The 24,055-nt window shown below is 42.8% G+C and overlaps 2 protein-coding genes across 2 annotated transcripts in view; one reads left to right on the forward strand and one right to left on the reverse strand.

Moving 5' to 3' along the window:
• Window positions 1-11,901, reverse strand: part of zc3h3 (zinc finger CCCH-type containing 3) — a 61,760-nt gene extending 49,859 nt beyond the window's left edge. Inside the window, exons 1-3 of the mRNA XM_010872465.5 lie at window positions 11,815-11,901; window positions 8,596-10,462; window positions 7,612-7,796 (exon numbers count right to left, since the gene is read on the reverse strand). Coding sequence (XP_010870767.4) covers window positions 7,612-7,796; window positions 8,596-10,462; window positions 11,815-11,860 — 2,098 coding nt within the window. The 5' untranslated portion in view covers window positions 11,861-11,901. The remainder of the gene's footprint in view (window positions 1-7,611; window positions 7,797-8,595; window positions 10,463-11,814) is intronic.
• Window positions 11,902-12,402: 501 nt separating this feature from the next.
• Window positions 12,403-22,747, forward strand: cyldl (cylindromatosis (turban tumor syndrome), like). Its single transcript, XM_010872467.3, has 15 exons — window positions 12,403-12,731; window positions 13,059-13,515; window positions 13,638-13,943; window positions 14,049-14,127; window positions 14,662-14,852; window positions 15,007-15,157; window positions 15,317-15,440; window positions 15,561-15,671; window positions 16,136-16,227; window positions 16,328-16,391; window positions 16,475-16,607; window positions 16,803-16,911; window positions 18,000-18,118; window positions 20,595-20,820; window positions 21,043-22,747. Exons 2-15 carry the CDS (start codon window positions 13,078-13,080, stop codon window positions 21,225-21,227), a joined length of 2,328 nt encoding a protein of 775 aa, XP_010870769.2. The 5' UTR covers window positions 12,403-12,731; window positions 13,059-13,077; the 3' UTR covers window positions 21,228-22,747.
• The last annotated feature ends 1,308 nt before the right edge of the window (window positions 22,748-24,055 follow it).

The following is a 24,055-nucleotide window of genomic DNA, read 5'->3' on the forward strand; positions in this document are numbered from 1 at the left end:
CTTCTAGCACTAACTCCATAACGAGCACATCCGGGCCTGAGACGTTATAGACGCAAATGCTACATCTATAAACATCCCCTGATTTCAAACACAAAGTGCTTTATGACCAACATGTCCTCGTGAGTTTAACATGGGAACATTCCCATCCGGAGAATTTCCCCATTACCACTAAGTGACACGCCTGTTGACATATCTTTGGGAATAATTAGTAGCCGCGTGTGCGTATGTGTCCGGATCGTCCCGTTAGGGTTTCTGATTTATCTGTCCGGCGGGACACGTGGGACACCGTCTCAGACTGCTTTGGATACCAAAAAAAAACATTGACCTCCTTAACTGGGAAGAGTTGACGCTGGCTTCGGGCTAACGTTACCACTTCACGCTCTCAATCACCAACTGTATGGATTACACATTTCAGCACACGTCCCTTACTGCAGAGCCCCGCTCGCTCATAAAATTCCCTCGTAACTGTGCGACGAAACGATCACAACGCAAATAATAATCGGAAAAACGCTGATTAATCTTATTGTCTCCTAGTCAGTAAAATGCTTTTCATGAACAACACGCAAGCACGTGCACTTCAGAGGAGGCATAACTGAAGTCTATTAGATGGACATGCAACGTGAAAGCGATGCCATGAAGAGTAAAGCGTAGGTTTGTGTAATTGAAACACGACTAGCCATTCCCTCCCTGTTCCTGTCTAGGATGGTCTGTGTGTATGCCACATAAGGCCTTCAGTGTTTTAGTTATGACCAGCTGACAGATTGAGGAGACACGGAGCTGGGGGGAGGGCACTACCATCCTTTTGCTCAGCTGGGGGCAAGGGACTGTGACGCTCAGGTAATAATAGATGCTCAAAGAACAGTCCAATCTTATCATCTGAAATAGGAAAAGTATCACAACAACCATAAAATCAGTAAAACATGTATTGCATTCACTCACTATGGGCCTAGATTTACCACAGACAGGTCAATTATAAACCAAACATTCACTGAGCCACACCCACTGAGGTCGCCCACCAATAGGAAGGGAGAGGATAATGACTCCAGAGATGCGGGTGGACATGGTGTACCATTCTTCGGATGCATGACGTATGCGAGTGTTGCCTCACAAAGTCATGTGTGAGCGTGTGAGAATGACTAGTGTGTGAGACAGAGAGAAAGAGAGACAGCAGGCCCACCTGTTCAACACAGAGGGAGACAGAGGGCAGAGAGCCTGAGAAAGTGAAGAGGAATGAACAGAATGTCTGTCTGTCTGTAAGCACTGGGTTTGGGCCCAGACTGTGTGTTGGCGTGCGCGCGTGCGTGTTGCCTGACTGACAAAGCTATGGGAGAGTGGTGGTGAATGGAATTTAGTGTGGGATATTTCACCAAGCAGCTGAGGAAAGACATACATACACACAAACAAGATTCACCCTCCTCACTCTATAAGAGATAAAATAGTGAGAGACTGGGTTTTTGACATACTGTACAGAATTCTTATTTTATACACACAGGGCACTTGCATACACGCAGCAACTGCAAACTCTAATGGTAAATAGACACAGGAGTGATTTAAAGCCAATACACCAATAAAGATGTGCATGTTCTATAAATATTCATAAGGAAAAGTTCAATCAACTAATTTCTAGGGATATACTGGCCAGCAGTCAGGATATACTGGCCAGAAAATTCTCTGTTGCGGTTTTGCTGAAGTCTAGCGGAAATCTATTTTACTACATTTATATCCAGACATTGTGTGGTGTACACTTATAGAAAGGATGACAGCGTATTTAACTTTATATATTAATTTTCATAAATTTTCCATTCATTATCAGACTATCCTCTTTTTAGTGAATTTACCGAAACATCACATCTGAGTTGCCAAATTGTTTGTCTGGCCATATTCTTAATAAAGTTCATATGATCAAGACAGAAGGGAGACTTATATTTAATATTGGGTGTGCAACTTCTGTCACTATTAAACTCTGGTCCAGTCACCAAATGAAATGACAACACTTCGTCAAAGTTTGGATTCTCAACAGTGTCATCCTGGCATGAAAAACATTTCAAAGGCTGCCGTGGAAAAGGCATCGCCACGACATTCAAGAAAATGATTGACAACTTCAAGATCTCCAAAATCAGCCCTATAGTCACAGAAATGCCAGTAACATGGTTGGTGTCTGTTCATTTTGAACACAAGTCCTTAGGCGATACTGATGAAGAGGAGGAAGGCCTATCATTTCCACGGACCTTGAAGTTCACTTTCCACAGCATGATCGATGTTTTGCTCACAAACTACAGCATACTTACAGTGCCTCTTACAGAACACTTGGGCCTTTCCACATTTTATTGTGTGACAACATAAAATCAAAATCAATTTAACTAGTAGTTTAACACTGATCAACACAAAAAGTTCAGGTTTTCCAGATCAGGTTTTCTACAAGGACAAGGTATTTAGTTCTGTTCATCCTTCCCTTAATCCTGTCCCATAGTCGCCACTGAGAAGCCTCCCCACTGACACCACTACGCATCAGCAGTAGGGATGGTGTTCTCAGGATGACGTTCAGTATTAGGTTGGCGCCAAACATAGCCTCTATTTTGGTCTCATCAGAGCTCCCAGAGGCAGGTGTATTTAACTTGAAATCAGGCAAAACATCTTAATAGCAGACAAGTGAACTCCATTCAACTAATTATGTGGCTTAAAAAAATATTTTTGAAATATAAGTTGAAAAATGAAAAGCCAATACCACTTTTCAAATAACACAATCTTCCAATACTAACACCAATGTAATGTACCTGTGTGACCTACAATAAAATCTGAATATTGCTTCTGATGCTGCTTCTAATTCCAACAAATGCAAATTCAGTCATGCAAAAGCTATGCTACATATTGTGAAAATATTTAGCATACTCTCGTTCAGCAGCATCAAACCTGGTATGAGTATGACATTAGAGAACCACTGTAGATGTAGGAGTCGTTCCTTGATGTTGCATTGTTGGTTTATCTAGGTTTTATTTGTTGGGATCACATTTTATGCAACAAAAATTATTGGGGTTCCCATACGCTCACTTCCCACCAAAGTGAAGGGTAAAGACTGACAGGGAGTGTTTTATTTAAATTGTATTTCCTGAAGTGAGTCATACTGAAGTTAGGTTCAGAAATATTTGGACACTGACACAATTTCCATAATTCTGGCTCTGCATGCCACGACAATGGATTTGAAATGAAACAACCGAGATGCAATCGAAGTGCGGACTCTTAGGCAATATAAAGTGTTTGGCTAAAGCTAGACTGTATTTATACTATTTTCTACCTGAATTTAAGCAAGTGTTCATTTCCAAGAGCTAATATTAGAAATAAATGGTGCAATGACACTGAAATGGCTGGGCTGTTACAGACATCCATTATGTTGCCGCTAGCACCACAGGATTTCAACACCACACAGGACCCTCCTGTTGCACTGTTTGGTTTCATAAAAACGTTTTGTTACATGATGCAGACAACTGATGTCACATTATGCAATTTCCTAACGTTTCATGGACACAAACACAAATTTCACTGTCCTATCCATTCATATTCGCATTGCAATAATGGACAAATATTTTTAGTGCAAACACTTAATGGAGAATAAGAAAATGAGTTGGTTTTGCAGTGTTTGGAACATGTAATAACATGCTAAGCTACATTTTCATAACGCATGGTCATCCATCAAGAGGGGTTAGTAATGTGACAAACTATTTTCTTGGTAACAAAAAATTTTTTTCAGGATCATCTATAAGCATAGAAATGCTACAAATAAGGCTTAATTTAAAAAGACTTCAGATAAGGCCAGGCGTTCACGCTTAACTCATCTAATGACATCAGTGTGTGTGACCAATGGTCTTTACCATGCACTGTAGCAAGTTGGCCAAAACAATGGCCTATAATTGCCGGCACATTTGATTGTGGACACCAAATGTCCATATAAAAAACCAATATTGCATTAAAACACCTATGGTAGTGATCATACAAACACAAAACCAGAATAAACCAAGTGGAGTTAGGTTTAGATTGTATTGCAGATAAATTCTGTGATAAAACCTATGGATTGATAAGAGTCATATGAAGGCCTAACAGTTATAACATCATATGCTCTAAGTAAAGCCAAAATACATGTTCATGGGGTCATGTACATAACCACATCACGGGTAGTATGAAAGCAACTGTGCGTGTGTGTGTGTGTGTGAGATGACACCGGTTGCAGAGAGTGGAAAATGACAGCGATAGGTTAGCAGGGTCCTGTTGGACAAACAACACATCCCTGATTTATGGACCAAATGGGCAGATCATCGGCACAGTAAATGGATCCCCACAACATTGCTGTAGTGGGAGGGGTAACCGGCTGAGCGTTGCGTGTGCGTGTGTGTGGAGGGGGGGTACCAGTAACTTGATGATTGAGGGGGAGTGGCTGCCACTGGGAACCACAGTAACTCTAATAACACACAAACAGGTCAACATTCTAACCCTGCCCGGGTGGGAGCGTGTCTGTGTGTGTGTGTGCGTGAGAGAGAGGTTGTGTGTTAGGGTCCTTTTAAATCAACCAAATTTAGCACATACATCCCCAGACCCCACTATGCTGAAAATAACCTCCCAATGCTCCAACAAGCAATTAAGATCACTATATGTTTGAAGCCATGTAATGGTACCAGGTCTTGTAAAAAGGTCTTGCCAGGGTTGCGGGTCCTAAAGGGCATTTATTAAAAAGTGGAAGAAATGTAGTGAAACTGAAAAACAAAACCCTGGGGTCAAGGAACAGCATGGTCTCTCTTTCTTATTCCACACTCCACTCCCTGTATCTGCTACCCTGGGTCCCTTTCAGCCTGCCCCAGAGAAGGCCTGAGGTGTGGCTCATCAAGGTGGTTCTCCCTGGGGTGATGTGAGTGCGGAAGAGGGTGTGTTCGCCCCACACAGTGTAATGCCCTCAAAACCACACATTGACAAATAATGGAAATATATGTGTAAATACACAAATAAATATATTATAAATATTACATAATTGTTGGGAACAATTTTAGAATTTCACAGTTAGTTAGGAAGCATTTAAACATTTATAATTTGAAGCAATTATAAATATTTAGAGACAACACAATATAATTGTGTCCAGATATGCAAATCTGGGAGAGACCAAACCGACTAACGGCTGTAATTGAAGCCAAGGTTGTCTGTATGAAATATTAACTGAAGTGGTGAATACTTCTGCAATCAAGTATATTCTGCTTTGTATTTAATTTAGAACAATTTGTAGATTTTGTTGTTCACTTTGATATTATGCACCTTTTGGTGTTTATCATTGGCTGTGTTATAGTGCTATTTGATGTCTTCAGTTTCCAGACTAAAAAACTGTCCCTACAAAAGGTTTTAATTCCACTAAAAGGAAAAAATAAATATCACTCAGTCGGTCCGCTGTCTTGGTTGGTCGTTTCTCGTTCGGTCTGTCTGCTGGTCTGTCTCGGTTGGTCAGCCAGTCTCTAACTCTCGTTGTTGGTCAGTCCCTCTGTCGGAATCTCTCTCTCTCTCTCTCTCTCTCTCGATCAGTCTGTTTGTCTCTCTTTCGGTCATTCTCTCTCCCTCAGCCTGTGTGTGGGAGCTGGTAGAGTTGTGGGCTAATGATACCAAATAAAGTAATGCCAACTCCCAGCACTGCTAATCAGTTAACCATATGTTAAGTGACGGACAGCAACAGTACACACCATCCATACACAGGCCCTCCTACAGCCACAAATAAAACGGTTCACCACCAATATGCATCTATATACTCCTTTGCACCCACACATTAATTATGCTTCAGTGTCACTAGTGGCCATTTGCCCTCGTCAATTGGCCCCTTAACTTTGTAAGCCCAAGTCTGGTCATGCCACATACATGCAACTGACTTTGATCCCTCCAAGACCACCACTCAATGACATGAACTCAACCCCCAAGAGGATATAAAGAACAAGGTCAAGACCTCTCCCGAGGCCCGGCAGCCCTTCTCATGGAACCTGAACTTGCAATTTGTTTTAATCCCATCCCTGTCATTTACCTTCTTCATTAGGTCACGCTCACACACACGCAAACACACAACGCTCTATTCATCACGGCCTTACCTGGTCACTTAGGTTTGAGCCCTCTCTTCGAATTAACAAGAAAAACAGCAGAAACCGCGCCACGTCGACACAGAGAGTCAGCTCATTGAAGAGGAAATAGGAGACAGAACATTGGTGTGTGCCTGTTCATAAAGGCTGTACGACTCTGCATCCCATCATTAGTAATTCAATTTGCTCTTTATTAGCAGCTCTTATCTGCGGCACAGACTGTCTCCCCTTCGTTCCAGCTCTCCTGCCATTCATTCCTTCCTCCCTCTGTTTCTCCCCCCCCCCTCTCTCTCTCACTCACTCCATCACTGAGAAACCATCAATACAGGTCCGGCTTGAGGCCAGCTACATTTTACTGTACAGGAAAAGATAAGGGACAGAACTAGGAGAAACAATGAAATGAGAAAAAGACAGAGACATACGGAGGGAGACAAAGACAAAAGAAGACACTGGAGGACAGACCATTTGTGAGGAAGGGGGGAATTGGGAGGAGGGTGAACAAAGTGAGAGCAAGACACAGGAATCTGTATAGAGTTTGCCAGACAGCCAGCCATCAGGATGAATAAAGCCTAATGTTAATGGTGATGGCTTTTCTAATGTCTGCTTGACTCCAGTGACTGGGGGCGATATCACCAAGATGGGCATGAGAGGTGCTGCTATAGGATGACAACAGGGGGGTGGAAGGAGGTAGACAATGGCGGAAGGAAGAGATGAGCCCAGGGCAGAAGGGTTGTAAAAACACTGATTGCTTTCCATCAGGTTAGGTCTATATTCTCTAGTTCGTTAAAACAATCCAATTTGCAAAAGGATAATTATGCATTAGCTGGTTTTTTATCTAGTAGGCTGGCTGGGGGAGAGGAGAGTGGTAGTGCCAGGGCTTGATAGCAGAGCCTCGTCTCGTTCTCGCCTCCAGCCCTGCAAATTACCCACTATCACCACTTGTTCACCATTACGGCTCAATTGGGCAATCAATTAACTCTCCGCATTCCCTCTTACACACCCACCCACCTACACAAAGCACACAGAAAGCAGCACTTCCTGTACCCATCTTAGGGAGGGGTATGCTGTCCCCTGCTGGAGATCGGAGACAGTGGAAAACCACACCCGTTCCAGTGCCCTGAACTGCTGCCATGCCCAAGTGTCTTAAATGACCACACTGCCCCTGAGCCAGCAGTTCCCTGCCAGGGGTACGAAAAACACTGAGGGTACATGGCCTATATTATACACAGAGGTACTTGAGAAGACTCCAAATCCAACTTGTAAAATGAAAATGAGGGGAGTCCTTCAGAGATACTCTGGAACAGTAACCGAAAATCTGCTTTAAGCCATCGAGCTGTTAAACAGATAAGATCCTCCGTCCTCCTGTCCACTTATATAAAGCGAATTAGCCGCGAACAGAGATGATGAAACCACTAACAACGAGCTGAATTAATCAGCATAACCTGCTGAGAAGACTCAGTTTTTAACCTGACAGACATTTTTTCCCTTTGTCAGGGCAAGAGCCAAGGCGTCTTCCTACCAGTCTTCGAGGGGCTGGCTGAGAGACGCCTTAGCTTGTGTCTGCCAAACGAGACCAGCTCACGAGACAGGGTCCTCCTCACAGCCGCTGGGCTCCGGACCGGAGGGTGCGTCCGCCGGCGGAGGGAGTAGGGGCTACTCTGGGTCATGGCTGCTGGGCTGGACCGCCGTTCCAACCCAGAACCACTGTAACACACAAGAGAGTCTGTTAGAGAGGTGTATGCGAGAAAAAGAACGAGACAGCAAAAAAGACGGAGAGCCATATTTGAAAGACCACATTAATTGACAAGACCCCCACTACTCTTAACAATTACAAATTCCAAGGCTACATCTTGAGGTGGGAGTATGATTTTGTAAATGTAAAAGATCAACTGATTAAAATAGTTCACCTTCAGAAGTGAGGGCATTAAAGTCACTTAAAAAATAATAAACTTTGTTTCAAGCTATTTGAAAAATAAATTGAATATTTCTGTTTGGGTTTTGTAATAATATAATTGTTTGTATATCATTAGTTTAGTATTATTACTAATCTTCAACAATCATTGGTTCTTATAATATTTTATACAAACACATTTTCACTAAACTATTGTGATACAACACTGCTAATTATTCTGTCAGATAATTGGAAAAAGTGACATTGTCACGATGACCATATTATAATTGCATTGTGCCTCACACATCAAAATAAAACTAATTCACCCCCTAAACCACATACGAACCAAACCCATTAATTTCTTAATTTCCCACCCAACTGCGTGTCATACAGTCCATCATCAATACAGCCACCAGCCACATTGGACTTCCCAGGAGAGAAAGGCATAAACACTGAATTTCAAAGAGATTTGCTACCATCCTCTGGACAAACTCACTACTACACATCCTCTGCAAAAGAGGGCCTGAGATATTCTAGCATCTAGCAGTATGTTACCTAAAAAGCCAATGCCACAAGAAAATCACTAGCTGCTGTTATCCTCGCCTTCCTCACCTGCTAGCTGACCTCCTGATAATCTTCATCCTGCTCCGGAGTTTGAATCCTCCGGGTGAGGGTGGGGAGGCAGGCACAGTGTTGTGTAGAGGAGCCGCTGGAAGCACAACCGACAGCCCTTTGGCCCCTTTCTGTTTCTCTGAGGACCAGCGGAACACAGACCCACGCCTGGCGCCTGCCCCACCCTCCGTCCCTAAGCCAGTCTGCCCACCAATCCCAGACCACGCCTTCCAGCGGTACCGACTACTGGGATGTTTAGCCAAAAGATTTGGAGATTTTGGCTTCTTGGCTAGCCCCTCTTCCGGAGCTATGTGGGACAAAGCTAGGGCGGCGGCTTTGGCTGAGAGGGGCTTCCGGGTCAACCGGGCCTGACCCCCTGTGGAAGAGGACACCCAGCTGTACCTGGAGGTTTTAGGTACTGCAGTGGATAAACTGAGCCTACGAGAGACCTTCTTGATGGGGGCTGAGGTTCTCCTATTGGAGCTGGGTGAGGAAACTCTATGGACCCCAGGATGTGAAACTGGAATTGGGGTGAGGCTGAGTTCGACTGGCGGCTGAGGTTGGGTATGGTCCTGGCTGGGCCCAGGTCCTCCAGGTTGATGGCTCTTAACCCATGTGAACATGGAGTGTCTCTGGGGAGAGGAGACTTCCTGGGGCGGGCTTGGCCTGGGTTTGGACCTGAGACAGCCACTAAGGGGAGCTGAGAGAAGAGGTTGAAGAGGTAAGGGCAGAGTTGTAGTATCGATAGGGGTGGAATTGGAGGCGACTGCCTTTGCCACAGTGGGCTTAACAGCTACATTGGTTTTCCCAGTCAGTCGAGGTTTAATATGTAACTGAGCAGTGCTCTGAAGCCTGTTCGCTTTGGCAGAGAGACCAGACAAGTCAGTTTGTCCAGACCCATTGCTCCCTTCCCTTTCTCTCTGTTGGTCCTCTGGAGGTCCAGGACCTGTCAGCTCAGACACTCCCAACTCAACCAGGCCACCTAGTGCTATGCCTCTTCTGCTGGGTTCAGTCTCAAAATCTGTGGGACCGCTGGCTGTCCCCGTCCTGGTTCTTCTCGCTCCCCCAGTGAGGACATACCGCTGGCTCCCTGGCCCTGTTGGATCTTTACTTCCATCATTTTCTCCCATGTTGAGGTCCTTACTACTGTGGTGGGGCTGCAAGGTGCCTGTAGCATGAAGAGAAAGAAATCCACTAGAGGCATTTTGTGCAGCAGAAACTAAGGGCTGCTCTAAAGAGGACTTGGCAGTCTGTGTAGGTCTGAACTGCTGCTCTAAAGAGGACTTGGCCGTCTGTGTAGGTCTACGCTGCTGCTCTAAAGAGGGCTTGGAAGTCTGTGTAGGTCTAACCTGCTGCTCCAAAGAGGGCTTGGGAGTCTGTGTAGGTCTAACCTGCTGCTCTAAAGAGGGCTTGGGAGTCTGTGTAGGTCTAACCTTCTGCTCCAAAGAGGGCTTGGGAGTCTGTGTAGGTCTAACCTTCTGCTCCAAAGAGGGCTTGGGAGTCTGTGTAGGTCTAACCAGCTGCTCCAAAGAGGGCTTGGAAGTCTGTGTAGGTCTACCCAGCTGTTCTAAAGAGGGATTGGAAGTCTGTGTAAGTTTGACCTGTTGCTCCAAAGAGGGCTTGGCAGTCTGTGTAGATAGTCTGCTGTGCTGGGCTAAGATGGTCTTGTTACTCAGGGAGTAGGTTTTCTTCCAGTATCCTGTGGGTTGAGGGTTGTGCAGGGGCGGGTAAGGTCCGCCCTGAGTCGGTAATCTGTGGTTACTAGATGAGCTGCTTCGTGTCGGTGCTGACTGTCTCACTAGGTGCCACTGCTGGCCAGAACTAGATGGGGCATCACCATGGACACTCTTGTGGGTATTGATGAGATCTGCAATGCGACAGAAAAAAGTTAGGAAGTGTCAAAAGTGATCAGCCACATAAAGTTTCATCACCATATTGTACAGTAAGTTTGAGGTTCTTTGCTGCATACACAACCTTCTTTCAATACCAAACCCACAGCTAGTGTGTATAGCGAAATATCTACTTTTTTGTGTGTTTCATCTGACCATAAAACCCAGTTCAAATACAGGTTTCTATGTGGTTTAGCAAACTTTGTTGGTCGCTCTCAATAAGGGCTTTTTCCAGGCATCTGTTCAAACAAACCATTGGCATGAATGTGAGGTGTAATTGTACATTTATAGAACCAAGATGCAACTAAGTTCTACGGCCTTTGGATTCTTCTTTGTCTACCGAACCACCACTTCCCTTCTCGACCAATGCAGGTTTACCACTTTTCCACTGGTTTCAAACATAATTACTGTCCCAGTTATACATTAAGGTTTGTAGATATCTTTCTGTTACCCACTGCCAAAATTAATGTCAAGAACCATTTATTTATTTTCATCTCTGAGTTCTTTGACTTTCACCAATGATGATGAATAGATTTAATAGGCATGTCCCCTAAGATATATAGAAGGTCACAATACAGTGCCTTAAGACTGTGATCAACTTTAAGAAGTAGAGTGTTAAATGTGATTTCATTTTGTTTAATTGCATAAATAAGAATTCCTAAGTGTGTCAATAAGCTCACATTTTTACGAGGAATAAAAATACGGATAATTAATGCTAATTAAGTTTCCTGCGCAATTGTACTAGAGAAACTTTTATTTTTCACCAGGGAATGGGAAAACTATATCTCATTACCTTCGTTATTGGTCTTCTACAGACTTTTTTGCTCTTCTTTAGCAAGTGTGCCAATGTAGCTAACTACATAGTCCCATTTAAAATAACTTAAATAAATGCCTCATAAGACTTTTTTAACCGCCGTAACCCTTAAGAACCAATAAATAAGATCGTTTTGTTTAGTTTGTAAACTCTGAACGTAAACAAACACACTAAACTAGTCCCAAAACATGATTACAACTACAGTATAAAATCAATAAAACGGATGGCCAGGACTTAATGACATGGCTCAGAAACATCTTTCAAATTTAAACTCCCTAAATTTTGGATTCAATACTAGTACTGTGTTTAATGTGTCTACCAGAACGTGCGCCATCTAGCAAGCGTTCCTACATTAGCGATGTAATGTTACTTAGCTAGCTAGCCGTCGACAAGAGAGAATGCGCTGGTTTGAAAAGCCAAAAGCCAGCAAGACAGTTTCCAACTTTAATAGGTCAGTATTAGTAAATAAACATTGTACATAAATCACGTTAACTGCACTGTAAACCATCAACTTACTTTGCAAAAGATCAATTTGCCTTTTCAGCGCTTCTCTCTCCTCCATGTTTATATCCAATGCTCACACGTCATTACGAACTATCGCGATTATAGATGACGTTTTTGAAGATTGGCCAATCGATATGCATTGAGGAACTCCAGGGTTGTTGGTAAAATCGGCTGGTGGAATTCAAAATAAAGTACTGAAAAGAAACTGATGCAAACGTACTGTACATGCGTTTAATACTGACCAAACGTATTCAGAGTCGTGGAAGAATTGCAGTGGGTCGCCCTACTTAATATAAATAATGTTTTTTTTACAGAAAATTATTATTTTTACAATATCATCAATTTTTACAAAAAGTTGAGATTGAAGCTAGAACCTTAGTACCAGTAGTCTTACACGTCCCAAAGTTGTTATGGGAGGTAATGCATTCACAGAGGATTTCAACAGTATTTCATATTTGCTGTTGACATATTTAGGATATTGGATTGGATATTGGATATTAACATTTTTAAGCCTTCTTTAGGGATTAACATTATCTAATCATGGTTCGACTGCTTGGGTCTGTTGACATTCGTTTCAATAGGGGACATTTATTTTGAAACAACCCACAAACGTTGTTCAAGCAAATCAACCTTGTTTTTCCCCGAATACAGAATTACTCTTCATCTATTTCTGGGTGTGTTGACAAAGATTTAAGCAAATATAATTTTTCTTTGTAGATGTATGTTAGTGCTGTCTTACCAAAAGCCACACAATTACTACCGACAACGTGATGGAAGTGGCAGCTAGATTAGAATAAGAACTGAGACTAGAATAAAGTATGTAACGACACCTCTGTGAAATGAAAGGGGAAGTGAAGTGACTTGCTGCTATCTACTGTACCGATCAGTTTTGCTCATTTGCTGTAGCTAAATTCTTTAAATTATAAAAGGTAAGTAACTCTGACCCAATTACATTGTACAACTACAGCTAAAAAGCTAAGAATGTAATTAGAACTGGGATTATATAGCAGTAAATGTACTCAGCAATGTCAATGGTTGCTGTCACATTTTACAAATCGAAAATGATTAATGCTTTGTTTACATTACGTTCGGCATCTAATTCTAGTTAGAATGGACTGTACGTGTTTGTTTTAAAATGTGTGTGTGTGTGTGTGTGTGTGTAAATGTTATCTAATAAAACATTGTATTTGGCCAATGTGTATAGAATGGAATATGAAGAATATGTTTCAGTATTCTCTTTCTCTCTTAACTTTCAGACATCATCTATTATTAACAATGGATGCAAAGGATAACAAGCATGTATACTTCATTGTAATTGAGACATCAATTAACGCACTTAAATTCGGTGCTGGTCAGATATGCTACATTGAGGAAAGTAAATACATGGAGAAAATTGAGGTTGAGACTTTAATGTACCTCCCAGTAGTTAGTTTAGGAAACGTGGGGGAAGAGTATTTAAAGGTAACCTACTTGGAGCAAGTTTCTGTTCATCAGGCTGAGCTGTTGTTTAGTGTCGGAGAGAGTTCCCAGAGACTGAGGTATTTTAAGGAGAGGGAGGCATTGGATAAAGCCCTGAGTCTCACCAAAGATACAGCAGTCAGTGTGGAGATGGAGGGAACGTGGCTACAGGGAATCATCCGCTACATAGGAAGGATAACAGAGCCATTGTCCCCTGACCCCATAACAGGAACTTATTTTGGCATTGAATTGCTGGTATGTGCTTTAATCATTCATAACCACTACTTGTTTATAATAGCACACTTTGGATATCTGTTATGTATCTTGAGCTTAACACGCATGTGAGACAACTGAATTGTTCCCTTGTTCCCTAACAGGAAGAGGACAGAGGAAAAGGACAGAATGACGGGTTCTATATGGGCAAACGCTACTTCACCTGTCAACAAGACTGCGGGGTTTTTGCCCCGTTCTCTAGAGTCAGGCATTTGGTGTCCAACCCCGTGAGAACAATTGCAGACCAGCCACCAGGCCTGCCTGTTCCAACAGAGTCCCTCCAACTGTCCTCCGCGGGTCCGCTCAGCACTGGCGACAGAGTCATCTTCTTTCTGGACAACGACATGATTCATGGCATGGTGATGGGCCTTGAGGAGAAGGAGAGTGGGACACTCGTCATCATCTCAACTGTCAGTATTGTTTGGCTGATAAAGCAGTTAGCTATTTGACCTGGCTTATTAGAGGGGCGGATTTGGCTTTGTGGGTGTGACAGATGTCTTCCGTGTGTTTTACAGGACATAGACGAGAGGGGGGGGACTGATAGTGTCCATGTGCCGCTGGAGAATGTCATCAAAGAGGAGGTGTTTCCGCTAGGTGTGTGTGTAGGTGTGTGTGTGTGTGTAGGTGTGTGTAGGTGTGTGTTTGTGTGTGTGCTTGCTTGTGTGCTTGCATGTGTGCTTGCGTGCGAGAGAGAGTTATGTATGGACGCTTGCCTGCATAATAGTGCAAGGCAATATGGACAAAGAATGCCTGAACTGATGTGATAATTATACATAAATCACAATGTTTATAATATAATATTAGGAAACTATCTTTTGGTACTAGTAGTTTGATAGTTGTAGCCATCAGTTGTCCTATTTACATTCTACCAAGTTTAGCATACATTTTGGGCCTGTTTTGCAGACACAGATTAAGCCTTAAAGATCAATGGAAATCACTTACTTTTTATTTAATTGATCACTAAGGAGTTCTGAACTCCTTTTAGCCCGTCATTTAGGTGTTGAATAGGAACTTCCCTCAACTGGTGAATACAAATCAATACTTTTATTTTGTAATTTTTTTGCCTTGTGTGTAACTGTAATACATTTGTGTTTTTGTGACAACGTTTGTATTTTTATTTGACCACAGAGCCTAAACTTAACCTTGAGTCTTTGGAGACTGAAGATGTAACTATAATGCCTGCAGAGGAGATTCATCCCCTGGGTCTAAATGTAAACTCTCTAGTTGAAGTGACCCTGGGTAAAGGACCAAGTTACGGAACAATCCGCTGGATAGGCTTTCTGCCCGGTCGGGAGGGAACCATGGCTGGACTGGAACTGGTACATTACCTCAACACTAACCTCTAGTGTTTAAACGCATAACTGCATGGAATTTGGAGCTCTTGGGTTATGTTTGAGAGCTACTATCATCAATGATTGTGTTGTCTTACCTATCTCCACCCCTCATTCTCTTTCTCTCTCTCTATCTCTCTAGGAACAGGAGGATGGAGTGAGTGATGGTACCTTTAAAGGCAAGAGGTATTTCAGCTGTCCGACAAAACGAGGTCTCTTCATCAAGTTGCTATCTTGCCAACCTGACTCCCGCTTCCAGGCAGCAGGAGCCACTCCCAAAGAACAGAGAACTGGTCAGAGAATCCCCCAACTTTAAGATACAAAACATAATCTTAGCAGATCAGCCATGCAAGATTGCATGATTTTTACAAGCCCTGGTGTGTGTGTGTGTGTATGTGTATGTGTCTATGTGTGTTTCAATGGATGTGTGGGCATACTTTACGTAACCTTAGACAGCCCAGGGGATCTCCCATCAGCCCCCATCACCTCTGAGCAGGTAGAAAAGATGCTGATTGGTCGAATGAAGGGTATCCAGGGCCACATTAACTCCTGCTACATGGACTCAGCCCTCTTTAGGTCAGCATGTTGATAACAATGAAAATATTAAGAAAAGGATAAGAGACTTTTCTTGTTATACATTCTTGTTATAAGCCTCCATCAATCTCTCTGTCTCTCGCTCTGTGTTTCTCTCTCCAGTCTGTTCTGTTGTTCCTCAGTACTGGACTCCCTGCTGTTTAAGAGAACTGAACCTCAGGATGCCCCCATCCAGAGAACTCTGCTGCATGACATTGTCAACCCCCTCCGCAGGTCAGCCAGTTGGCTTACTTGTGCCTTTGTGTGTGTGTGCGTTAGGGACTGGTCTATGCATGTGGTTATATAAAGTGTGTAAATATTGGAATTGGAACTGGAATGTACAAACATTTCTTCTGTAAGTTATTATAAACTGGGTGGTTTGAATGCTGACTGGCTAAAAGCTGTGGCATAAGTCTATAATAAGGCACTAGGGGTTGTGGTGTATGGCCAATATACCACGACTAAGAGCTGTTCTTAAGCAGCTTGCGTCTGGACACAATACAATTAAAGCAGTAAATGTGATATGTTGTCGGACCCGTGGTATGTGTCAACAAATCAGCATTCAGGATTCAAACTCTGACAAAGTAAAAGGCGACCGTATTTACTTTGTAATGCAACTAAGTGTAGAAAAAGTCATTAGGGGGTCAATATTTATGCCATCCACTGTATGTGCATTTGTGCTTGTTGTCTTTGCACAGCAAGGGTTTTGTGGAAGGAAGACACGTTATGAAACTTCGTCAGCAGCTGCAGGCACTTGGCTACTGCCACACATTCACCACAGATGAGAAAGGTAAACGGCCGTGTAATTACTCTAGTCATTTGGCTTCAGTAACCTTTCACCGCTGTAAAAAAGTAATGTCATATTATTAATAGGACTGATTCTCTTTCAGACCCAGAGGAGTTTCTCACCCTCGTCATGCATAATATTCTCTGTCTGGATCCTCTCCTCAAACTGTAAGACGACTTACTCTGTTCTAAATATGTCATCAAAGTTATAATAATCTTGTAGTAAACTTCACACATAATCTCCTCTGAAGGTCAGCTGGGGGGAAGGTACAAGAGAGCTACTGTTATCAGATCTTCTTGGACCACAATCACAGCCTGGTCCTTCCTAATGTCCAACAGCTACTGGAACACTCTTTCATGAGTGCAGGACTGAAACTGGCAGAGGTGTGTGTCTGTTCAGGTGCACTATCCATTCCCGATTTTCTCTGAGCATCCTCTAGGTGGTGTTATATGGAAGGCTTCTGCTATGCTTTACAGTTCGCTTCAGTCTTAAACGATTGACACTTCCATTATCTCATTGCCCGGGGACTGTATTACAGTGATACTGTAGTTCTTCGGTTTGTTTCATTTCTCTTCCAGGTACCGTCTTGTCTTATCCTCCAGATGCCTCGCTTTGGGAAGACGTTCAAGATGTTTCCGAAGATTATTCCTTCACTGGAGTTGGACATCACAGACCTTCTGTCAGAGGGTACAGCACACACACACACACACACACACACATATATACACAGCTCCATAAAAAATTAAGAGACCACTGCACTTTTTCTTTCCTTTCTAAAAAAAGTTGAAAAGGAAGGTTTTGAGTAAGGAACAGAAGCGTTTAACCCTTTTGTTCCTCACTCAAAACCTTCCTTTTCAACTTTTTTGGAAAGAAAGGAAAAGGTGCAGTGGTCTCTTAATTTTTTTCCGGAGCTATATATACACGTATAAACTCGTTATACTCATGTTTTATTATCCTTAGGGACCTTTTAGGGACCACTAATTTTCAGATTTGAAAACCTGTTTTCCCTGACCCTTAATCTAACGACATCCCCAAAAACCTAAACCCAATTGTAACTTTTACCCTTAACCAACCCAGGGTCAGTTTAACTTGTTTTTCTATCCTTCTGTGGGGGTTTGATACTGCATACATGTTTGCTAGCTAACTCAGAAATCCATGTCCCAAACACCCTAGCCCTAAACATCATGCCTAAACTTAACCTTGCCCTAATACCTAAACCTAACTCAAAATGCCATAACCTAAAAGTAACCCCATTCCTACCACTATGTTCAATTTGATGTTTTCCCCCTTATCCTAGAACCAAAGCCAGAAGTAGCTTTTTTCCAGAGGGGACCTTCTCTTAACCTTGTGGGAACTTTTACGGTTTAGATTTTCCTATCTTTATGGACACAGATATCGGGACCACACACATACACAATAATCTCACAGTAACCTCTATCTTGGTAAGGACAAGAAAAGTATAAAATCCAAAGTACAAACATTCACCATAACCTAACCCTAACCATACCCTGAAAACCTATCCTTAACCATGAACTCAACCAATTAGCACATACAACATCTAAGGTAGCCTAAATCTAAGGCTCTAAATAGCCTATTTCTTAGGAGAACCATAAGGTCACATTTTCCTTAATCCCCATCATGTTAGTAAAACAAACATACACACAAACAATTCTCTCTCATTGCCTTATGCCTCACCATGCTGTATTTATGTTAAGTTTGGCAAGATGTAATCCAATATGGTGTGTCTGTGTGTGTGTTCGTGTTTGTGTGTTCAGGTCCCCAGCAGTGTGTGTTGTGTGGCCAGCTGGCATATGAGGAGTGCATGGACTGCTTTACAGAGCCAGTCTTCAGCAGGACAGGATTTAAATTGTTCTGCAGGACCTGCTCTACCCAGGTAGGATGTGGAGATACACAGGTCTGTGACCTGTCATAGCTTGGATAAGATACCTGGTTACCATCATCTGTCCTTAGCATCTTAAGTTGGATTGACTTAGTGCTGGGCGATATGGGCCAAAAGTTATTTTACAGAATATTACTTTCTTTAATGCAATATATTAAATAAATTGATAATTTAGAAATTAAGCTAAAACCTCAATGCTAGATGTTGAAGCCTGAAGGAGGGCTTGTAGAGTCCTTGCTTCGGCAGGTTGGCGCGGTTTTGGCAGCATGCAGAGGACCAACTACATAAGAAGGTGGTCATAATTTTTTGGCTTATCGGTGTTCATAAACAAAATGAATAAGGCTTGATTCCTATTGTTACTGCAGATCTTTAGCGGTTTAGATCTTGCCGTGAAAACTGGCTACTGCATATTCAAGCAATATGCCAGCCTGAAAACAGTAACCAGAAACAGCAGTTGTTTTAGATTTTCTTAATATTAATTTAGTATCCCATGGGACTGTAGCCACTTTTCTGATGAATGCAACTTCAGTTCGTGTGGTCCCCAAACCTGACACCCTCCAGCCCCTAACTGCGCCTAGAAATTCTGTCCATAAAAATTACGAACAGAACCGGCGACAAAGGGCAGCCCTGCCGGAGTCCAACATGCACAGGGAACAAGTCTGACTTACTGCCGGCAATGCGGACCAAGCTCCTGCTTCGGTCGTACAGGGACCTGACAGCCCTTAGCAAAGGACCCAGGACCCCATATTCCCGAAGCACCCTCCACAGGATGCCGCGAGGGACACAGTCGAATGCCTTCTCCAAATCCACAAAACACATGTGGATTGGTTGGGCAAACTCCCATGAACCCTCCAGCAACCAGTAGAGGGTATAGAGCTGGTCCAGTGTTCCACGGCCCGGAGGAAAACCACACTGTTCCTCCTGAATCCGAGGTTCTACTATCGGCCTGCTCTTTGCGGATGATGTTGTCGTGTTGGCCCCTTCAAACCAGGACCTTTAGCATGCACTGGGACGGTTTGCAGCCGAGTGTGAAGCGGTGGGGATGAAAATCAGTACCTCCAAATCTGAGGCCATGGTCCTCAGTTGGAAAAGGGTGGCTTGCCTACTTCAGGTTGGTGAAGAGTGCCTGCCTCAAGTGGAGGAGTTTAAGTATCTAAGGGTCTTGTTCACTAGTGAGGGAAGGATGGAACGGGAGATTGACAGACGGATCGGTGCAGCTTCTGCAGTAATGCGGTCGATGTATCGTCTGTCGTGGTGAAGAAAGAGCTGAGCCGCAAGGCGAAGCTCTCGATTTACTGGTCAATCTACATTCCTACTCTCACCTATGGTCATGAGCTTTGGGTCATGACCGAAAGGACAAGATCCCGGATACAGGCGGCCGAAATGAGATTTCTCCGCAGGGTGGCTGGGCAATCCCTTAGAGATAGGGTGAGAAGCTCGGTCACCCGGGAGGAGCTCAGAGTAGAGCCGCTGCTCCTCCACATCGAGAGGGGTCAGCTGAGGTGGCTTGGGCATCTGTTCCGGATGCCTCCTGAACGCCTTCCCGGGAAGGTGTTCCGGGCCTGTCCCACCGGCAGGAGACCCTGGGGAAGACCTAGGACACGCTGGAGGGACTATGTCTCCCGGCTGGCCTGGGAACGCCTCGGTGTCCCCCCGGAAGAGCTGGAGGAAGTGTCTAGGTAGAGGGAAGTCTGGGCATCTCTGCTTAGACTGCTGCCCCTGCGACCCGGCCCCGGATAAGCGGAAGAAGATGGATGGATGGATGGCAACTTCAGTTCCTGTAAATAATCCTTGCCAACTACCAACCTATGTTGGCCCAAGCAAAATCGAACATCACTAAAGTAGATAACTAGCCTCATATACTTGAGAACCAGGTCTATACACATTATCAACAAAAACAGTATCATGCATTAGGGATTTTGACATGAAATGTTTTAGGGGAAGAACCTCATTTTCATCCACCAGCCGGTCATCCTTTATTTGAACCAGCAGTCCCAGAGCTTGATGAAGTGAGACAGGTCTGTCTTTGCATACAGCTGCAGGTGCGCAAAACAGAGCTTTGCAAACATACCAGAGAATCCTTGAGAAATAGGAATTACAAAGTGATAGCGGAACCAACCACAACCTAAAAAAAGATGCACATGTTAAAATCAATGAGCATGTACATGTTAAATTAAATATTTGACGCACACCTTTCTTGACAAGCAGAGACCCAAAGATTCCCTAACGCCATGCTGTGAGATTGGTTGTAGCTATTTATTTCGGCCTCCAAAGGCTTTAGAGTGGGAACGCATTGAATAAAACAAGCTATTCTCTTGATACTTTTTATTGAGTCCCTGCAAAAAACATTATTTTGTTGAATTGCCCAGTCCTAGACTGCACAGGATTACTGATCTACTAATTACCTTGCCTGCTAACTAACTGCTCCTTAAATGCTAAAGATCTGCTCCTCACCTTGTATCTCTTCCAGGTGCACTCTCACCCCGAGCGGATGTCCCACAGCCCCTCCCCCCTGTCCCTTCCTGAGGGTTACCCCACCCCTCCAGGCTTCCAATGCCAGCTGACCACCCCACCCAGAGAGAGACTGCAGCTGTTTGCAGTGCTGTCCATAGAGACTAGTCACTATGTCTCCTTTATCAAACATGGACCAAAAAACACAGACTGGATCTTCTTTGACAGCATGGCTGACAGACAAGGTAGGGGTGTATGGTACAGTAGAGGCAGTGGCTGAAAACCTATCTTTTCTCCTCCTTTACCCTCAAAGCTCATTAGAGGTCCAAAAGAAGTGCCTTCATCCTTTAATGAAATGCTTTTTGAGAGGAATTGAGGAAACAATGAAGGAGGAAGCAAGGATATTACGGCTAGCGGGAAGTGGGTTTTCTCTTTCTGTGCCTCATTCACTCTCTCTGTTTCTTCAGGAGAGAAGGAGGGCTTCAATATTCCCCAGGTGGAGGCGTGTCCAGAGGTCGGCATGTACCTAAACATGTCCCCTGCCGAGCTGGCCAATCAGATACCTCGGGACATGAAGGGTGTGGCTAAACGTCTGTTTTGTGATGCATACATGTACCTGTACCAAAGTACCAACATGAGCCTCTACCGCTAACCAGAGGGGAGGAATATATCAATGATCACCTGAGTAATTTAACCGGTCAAATGAGGGAATCATATGAGGGTTGAGATCTACTCTACTGCTTCCACTATACCAAAATGTCTAAATGTTATAGTGCCTTATGACACATTTACTTGTTTTAACTACATTTAGACACAATCAACAAAATACCCAATTATGGAACGGTGTTGCATCGCTTAGAGTTCCAAATGTGTACCATTGTTGTTTGCCAAGTGCATTAGAGCTGTTATGTTGGTATGCTGGTCTTTCCTTTATATTGCTGGTCTTTCCTTTATATTCATTCACCTGTGTGAAAAATGAATTGCTCATTTGGTGGAACTGGTTCTTCCACCTTTATCTGTGGCTGGAACCAGAATAATTGGTCTCATTGCTATGGAGGAATTTTAGCCCATTATACTGAATTAATGTCACTTATCAATTTTTTTGAGTTTTGAATATTAACTATTTGTTAATCCTGCTACAAAATCTCAATAAGATTTTAGTCTGGATTTTTCACAATGCCTTTCCAAAGCCATTCTAATGTAGGCTTGTGTTTTACATCACTGTTTTACAGCAACTCATATTTGCCTGACTTTTATCTGATTCAGAGTGGAATTCATGGTTCCTTCAGTCCGTCTCACTATGACGATCCTACAGAATTTGACATGGTGTAAATACTCTAGAATGCAGGGTTTGGTTTTCTCCAGACAACACGATCAATGTTGTCAGAAAAATTATTCACTTTGGACTCACCTGTCAATTAGTACTGACACGTGTTTCTTGGTGAGTTAGGGCAAACTGGAGTAGGTATTTTAAACAACATTGGTCATGTTATTAAAGATATTCTATATAACAGAGTGGTCCAAAGGACTGTTTAGTGAGGGTAAGTGTTTAGTGAGGGTAAGTGTTTAGTGAGGGTAAGTGTTTAGTGAGGGTAAGGGGGCAATTACTTTTCACACAGGTGAACAGGATGTTGATTAAACACGTTGTCTTAGAAAAAGGAATGAATGTTCCCTTTCACAGATATTCATTTTGTTAAAACGTCTTCTAACATTCAGTGAAAAAAATATGCAAAACTTGGCCAAAGTTAGATTTTAGCCAATGGCTAGTTAGAGGACCTTTGACCTCACACATTTTCAAAATTTTTAGTGCGTGACTTTTTTATATAAACATTAAGTTATTTTCTCTTCAGGAAGGTTATACTATTTTTGAAATAATTTGTTAATCTACGTTTTAATGTTTGGGAATGTCAGAATTTCTAACTGACTTTAAGATGACATGGTCCATTTGGTTTTCAATTATTTGCAGAATTGTTTGATTATTGTAATATTTACAATGAACAAAACATTAAACTGTAGTGAAGTTAAAAAGAAAGTGCATATAATTTTATAACTTGGGAGGCTACAGTTTATACAAATGGGTTAATGTTTCTTTCTGTCCATGTTTCATGTATGTATTGCATTCATCTGAAAAGGGCTTGCCTCATAACTGAATAAATGAACAGTGATAACATATTTTCCCAATGTCATTGTCTTAATGTGATGAGGGAGTCAGATGAGGCCTACACCCCTCCGGCCCCCCAATGCAGCAATAATCACATGACAGTGATTTTACAGAATTATATTTTTATTAGATTAACACAACTTATTGCCAGTTTTGCATTGGAAACAAAACAATGCAATAGTGTAAACGGTAGGAATGTCACCTGAGGTAACACTTGCCTGCTAACTAATGTCACACTTCTCCATAGATACTCCCTGTGGTTACTGAGGTCTAAAGGCCATGTGTCGCTCAATGTGTACTGTTGAAAGAGCTGTGACGTAGGAATTGATTCTACAGGTCCTTCCAGCTACATGTATTAACAGAATCAACTAAAAACCTTTCATATTGGCACTTAAAAAATGTATACTATCACCAACACTTTTTTTGTTAGTTACCCGGTAAACAACATAGTCAAAATAGTGAGTTTCTACGCTGTCTGGGTCAGGTCTGGCCAAAGTGCTGTGCTGTATGCCTTGTGCCTTCCAGCTTACCTCTGGCTCAGAGTTTCTTGTTTCTAGTGTGAATTGAAAATTGTCTCTACATATTTCAGTTACCCTTGGAGAATTGGTAATAAAGTGGGGAGAACAAGTATTTGATACACTGACGATTTTGCAGGTTTTCCTCCTTACAAAGCATGTAGAGGTCTGTAATTTTTATCATAGGTACACTTCAACTGTGAGAGACGGAATCTAAAATGAAAATCTAGAAAATCAAATTGTATGATTTTAAAATAATACATTTGCATTTTATTGCATGACATGAGTATTTGATCACCTACCAACCAGTGGGAATTCCGGCTCTCACAGACCTGTTAGATTTTCTTTCAGAAGCCCTCCTGTTCTCCACTCATTACCTGCATTACTGCACCTGTTTGAACTCGTTACCTGTATAAAAGACACCTGTCCACGCACTCAATCAAACAGACTCCAACCTCTCCACAATGGCCAAGACCAGAGAGCTGTGTAAGGACATTAGGAATACATTTGTAGACCTGCACAAGGCTGGGATGGGTTACAGGACAATAGGCAAGCAGCTTGGTGAGAAGGCAACAACTGTTGGCGCAATTATTAGAAAATGGAAGAAGTCCAAGATGACGGTCAATCTCCCTCGGTCCGGGACTCCATGCAAGATTTCACTTCGTGGGGCATCAAATATCATGAGGAAGGTGAGGGATCAGCCCAGAACTACACGGCAGGACCTGGTCAATGACCTGAAGAAAGTTGGGACCACAGTCTCAAAGAAAACCATTAGTAACACACTACGCCGTCATGGATTAAAAA

This window comes from Esox lucius, chromosome 8, assembly GCF_011004845.1.
Source record: "Esox lucius isolate fEsoLuc1 chromosome 8, fEsoLuc1.pri, whole genome shotgun sequence".
Lineage (NCBI taxonomy): Eukaryota > Metazoa > Chordata > Actinopteri > Esociformes > Esocidae > Esox > Esox lucius.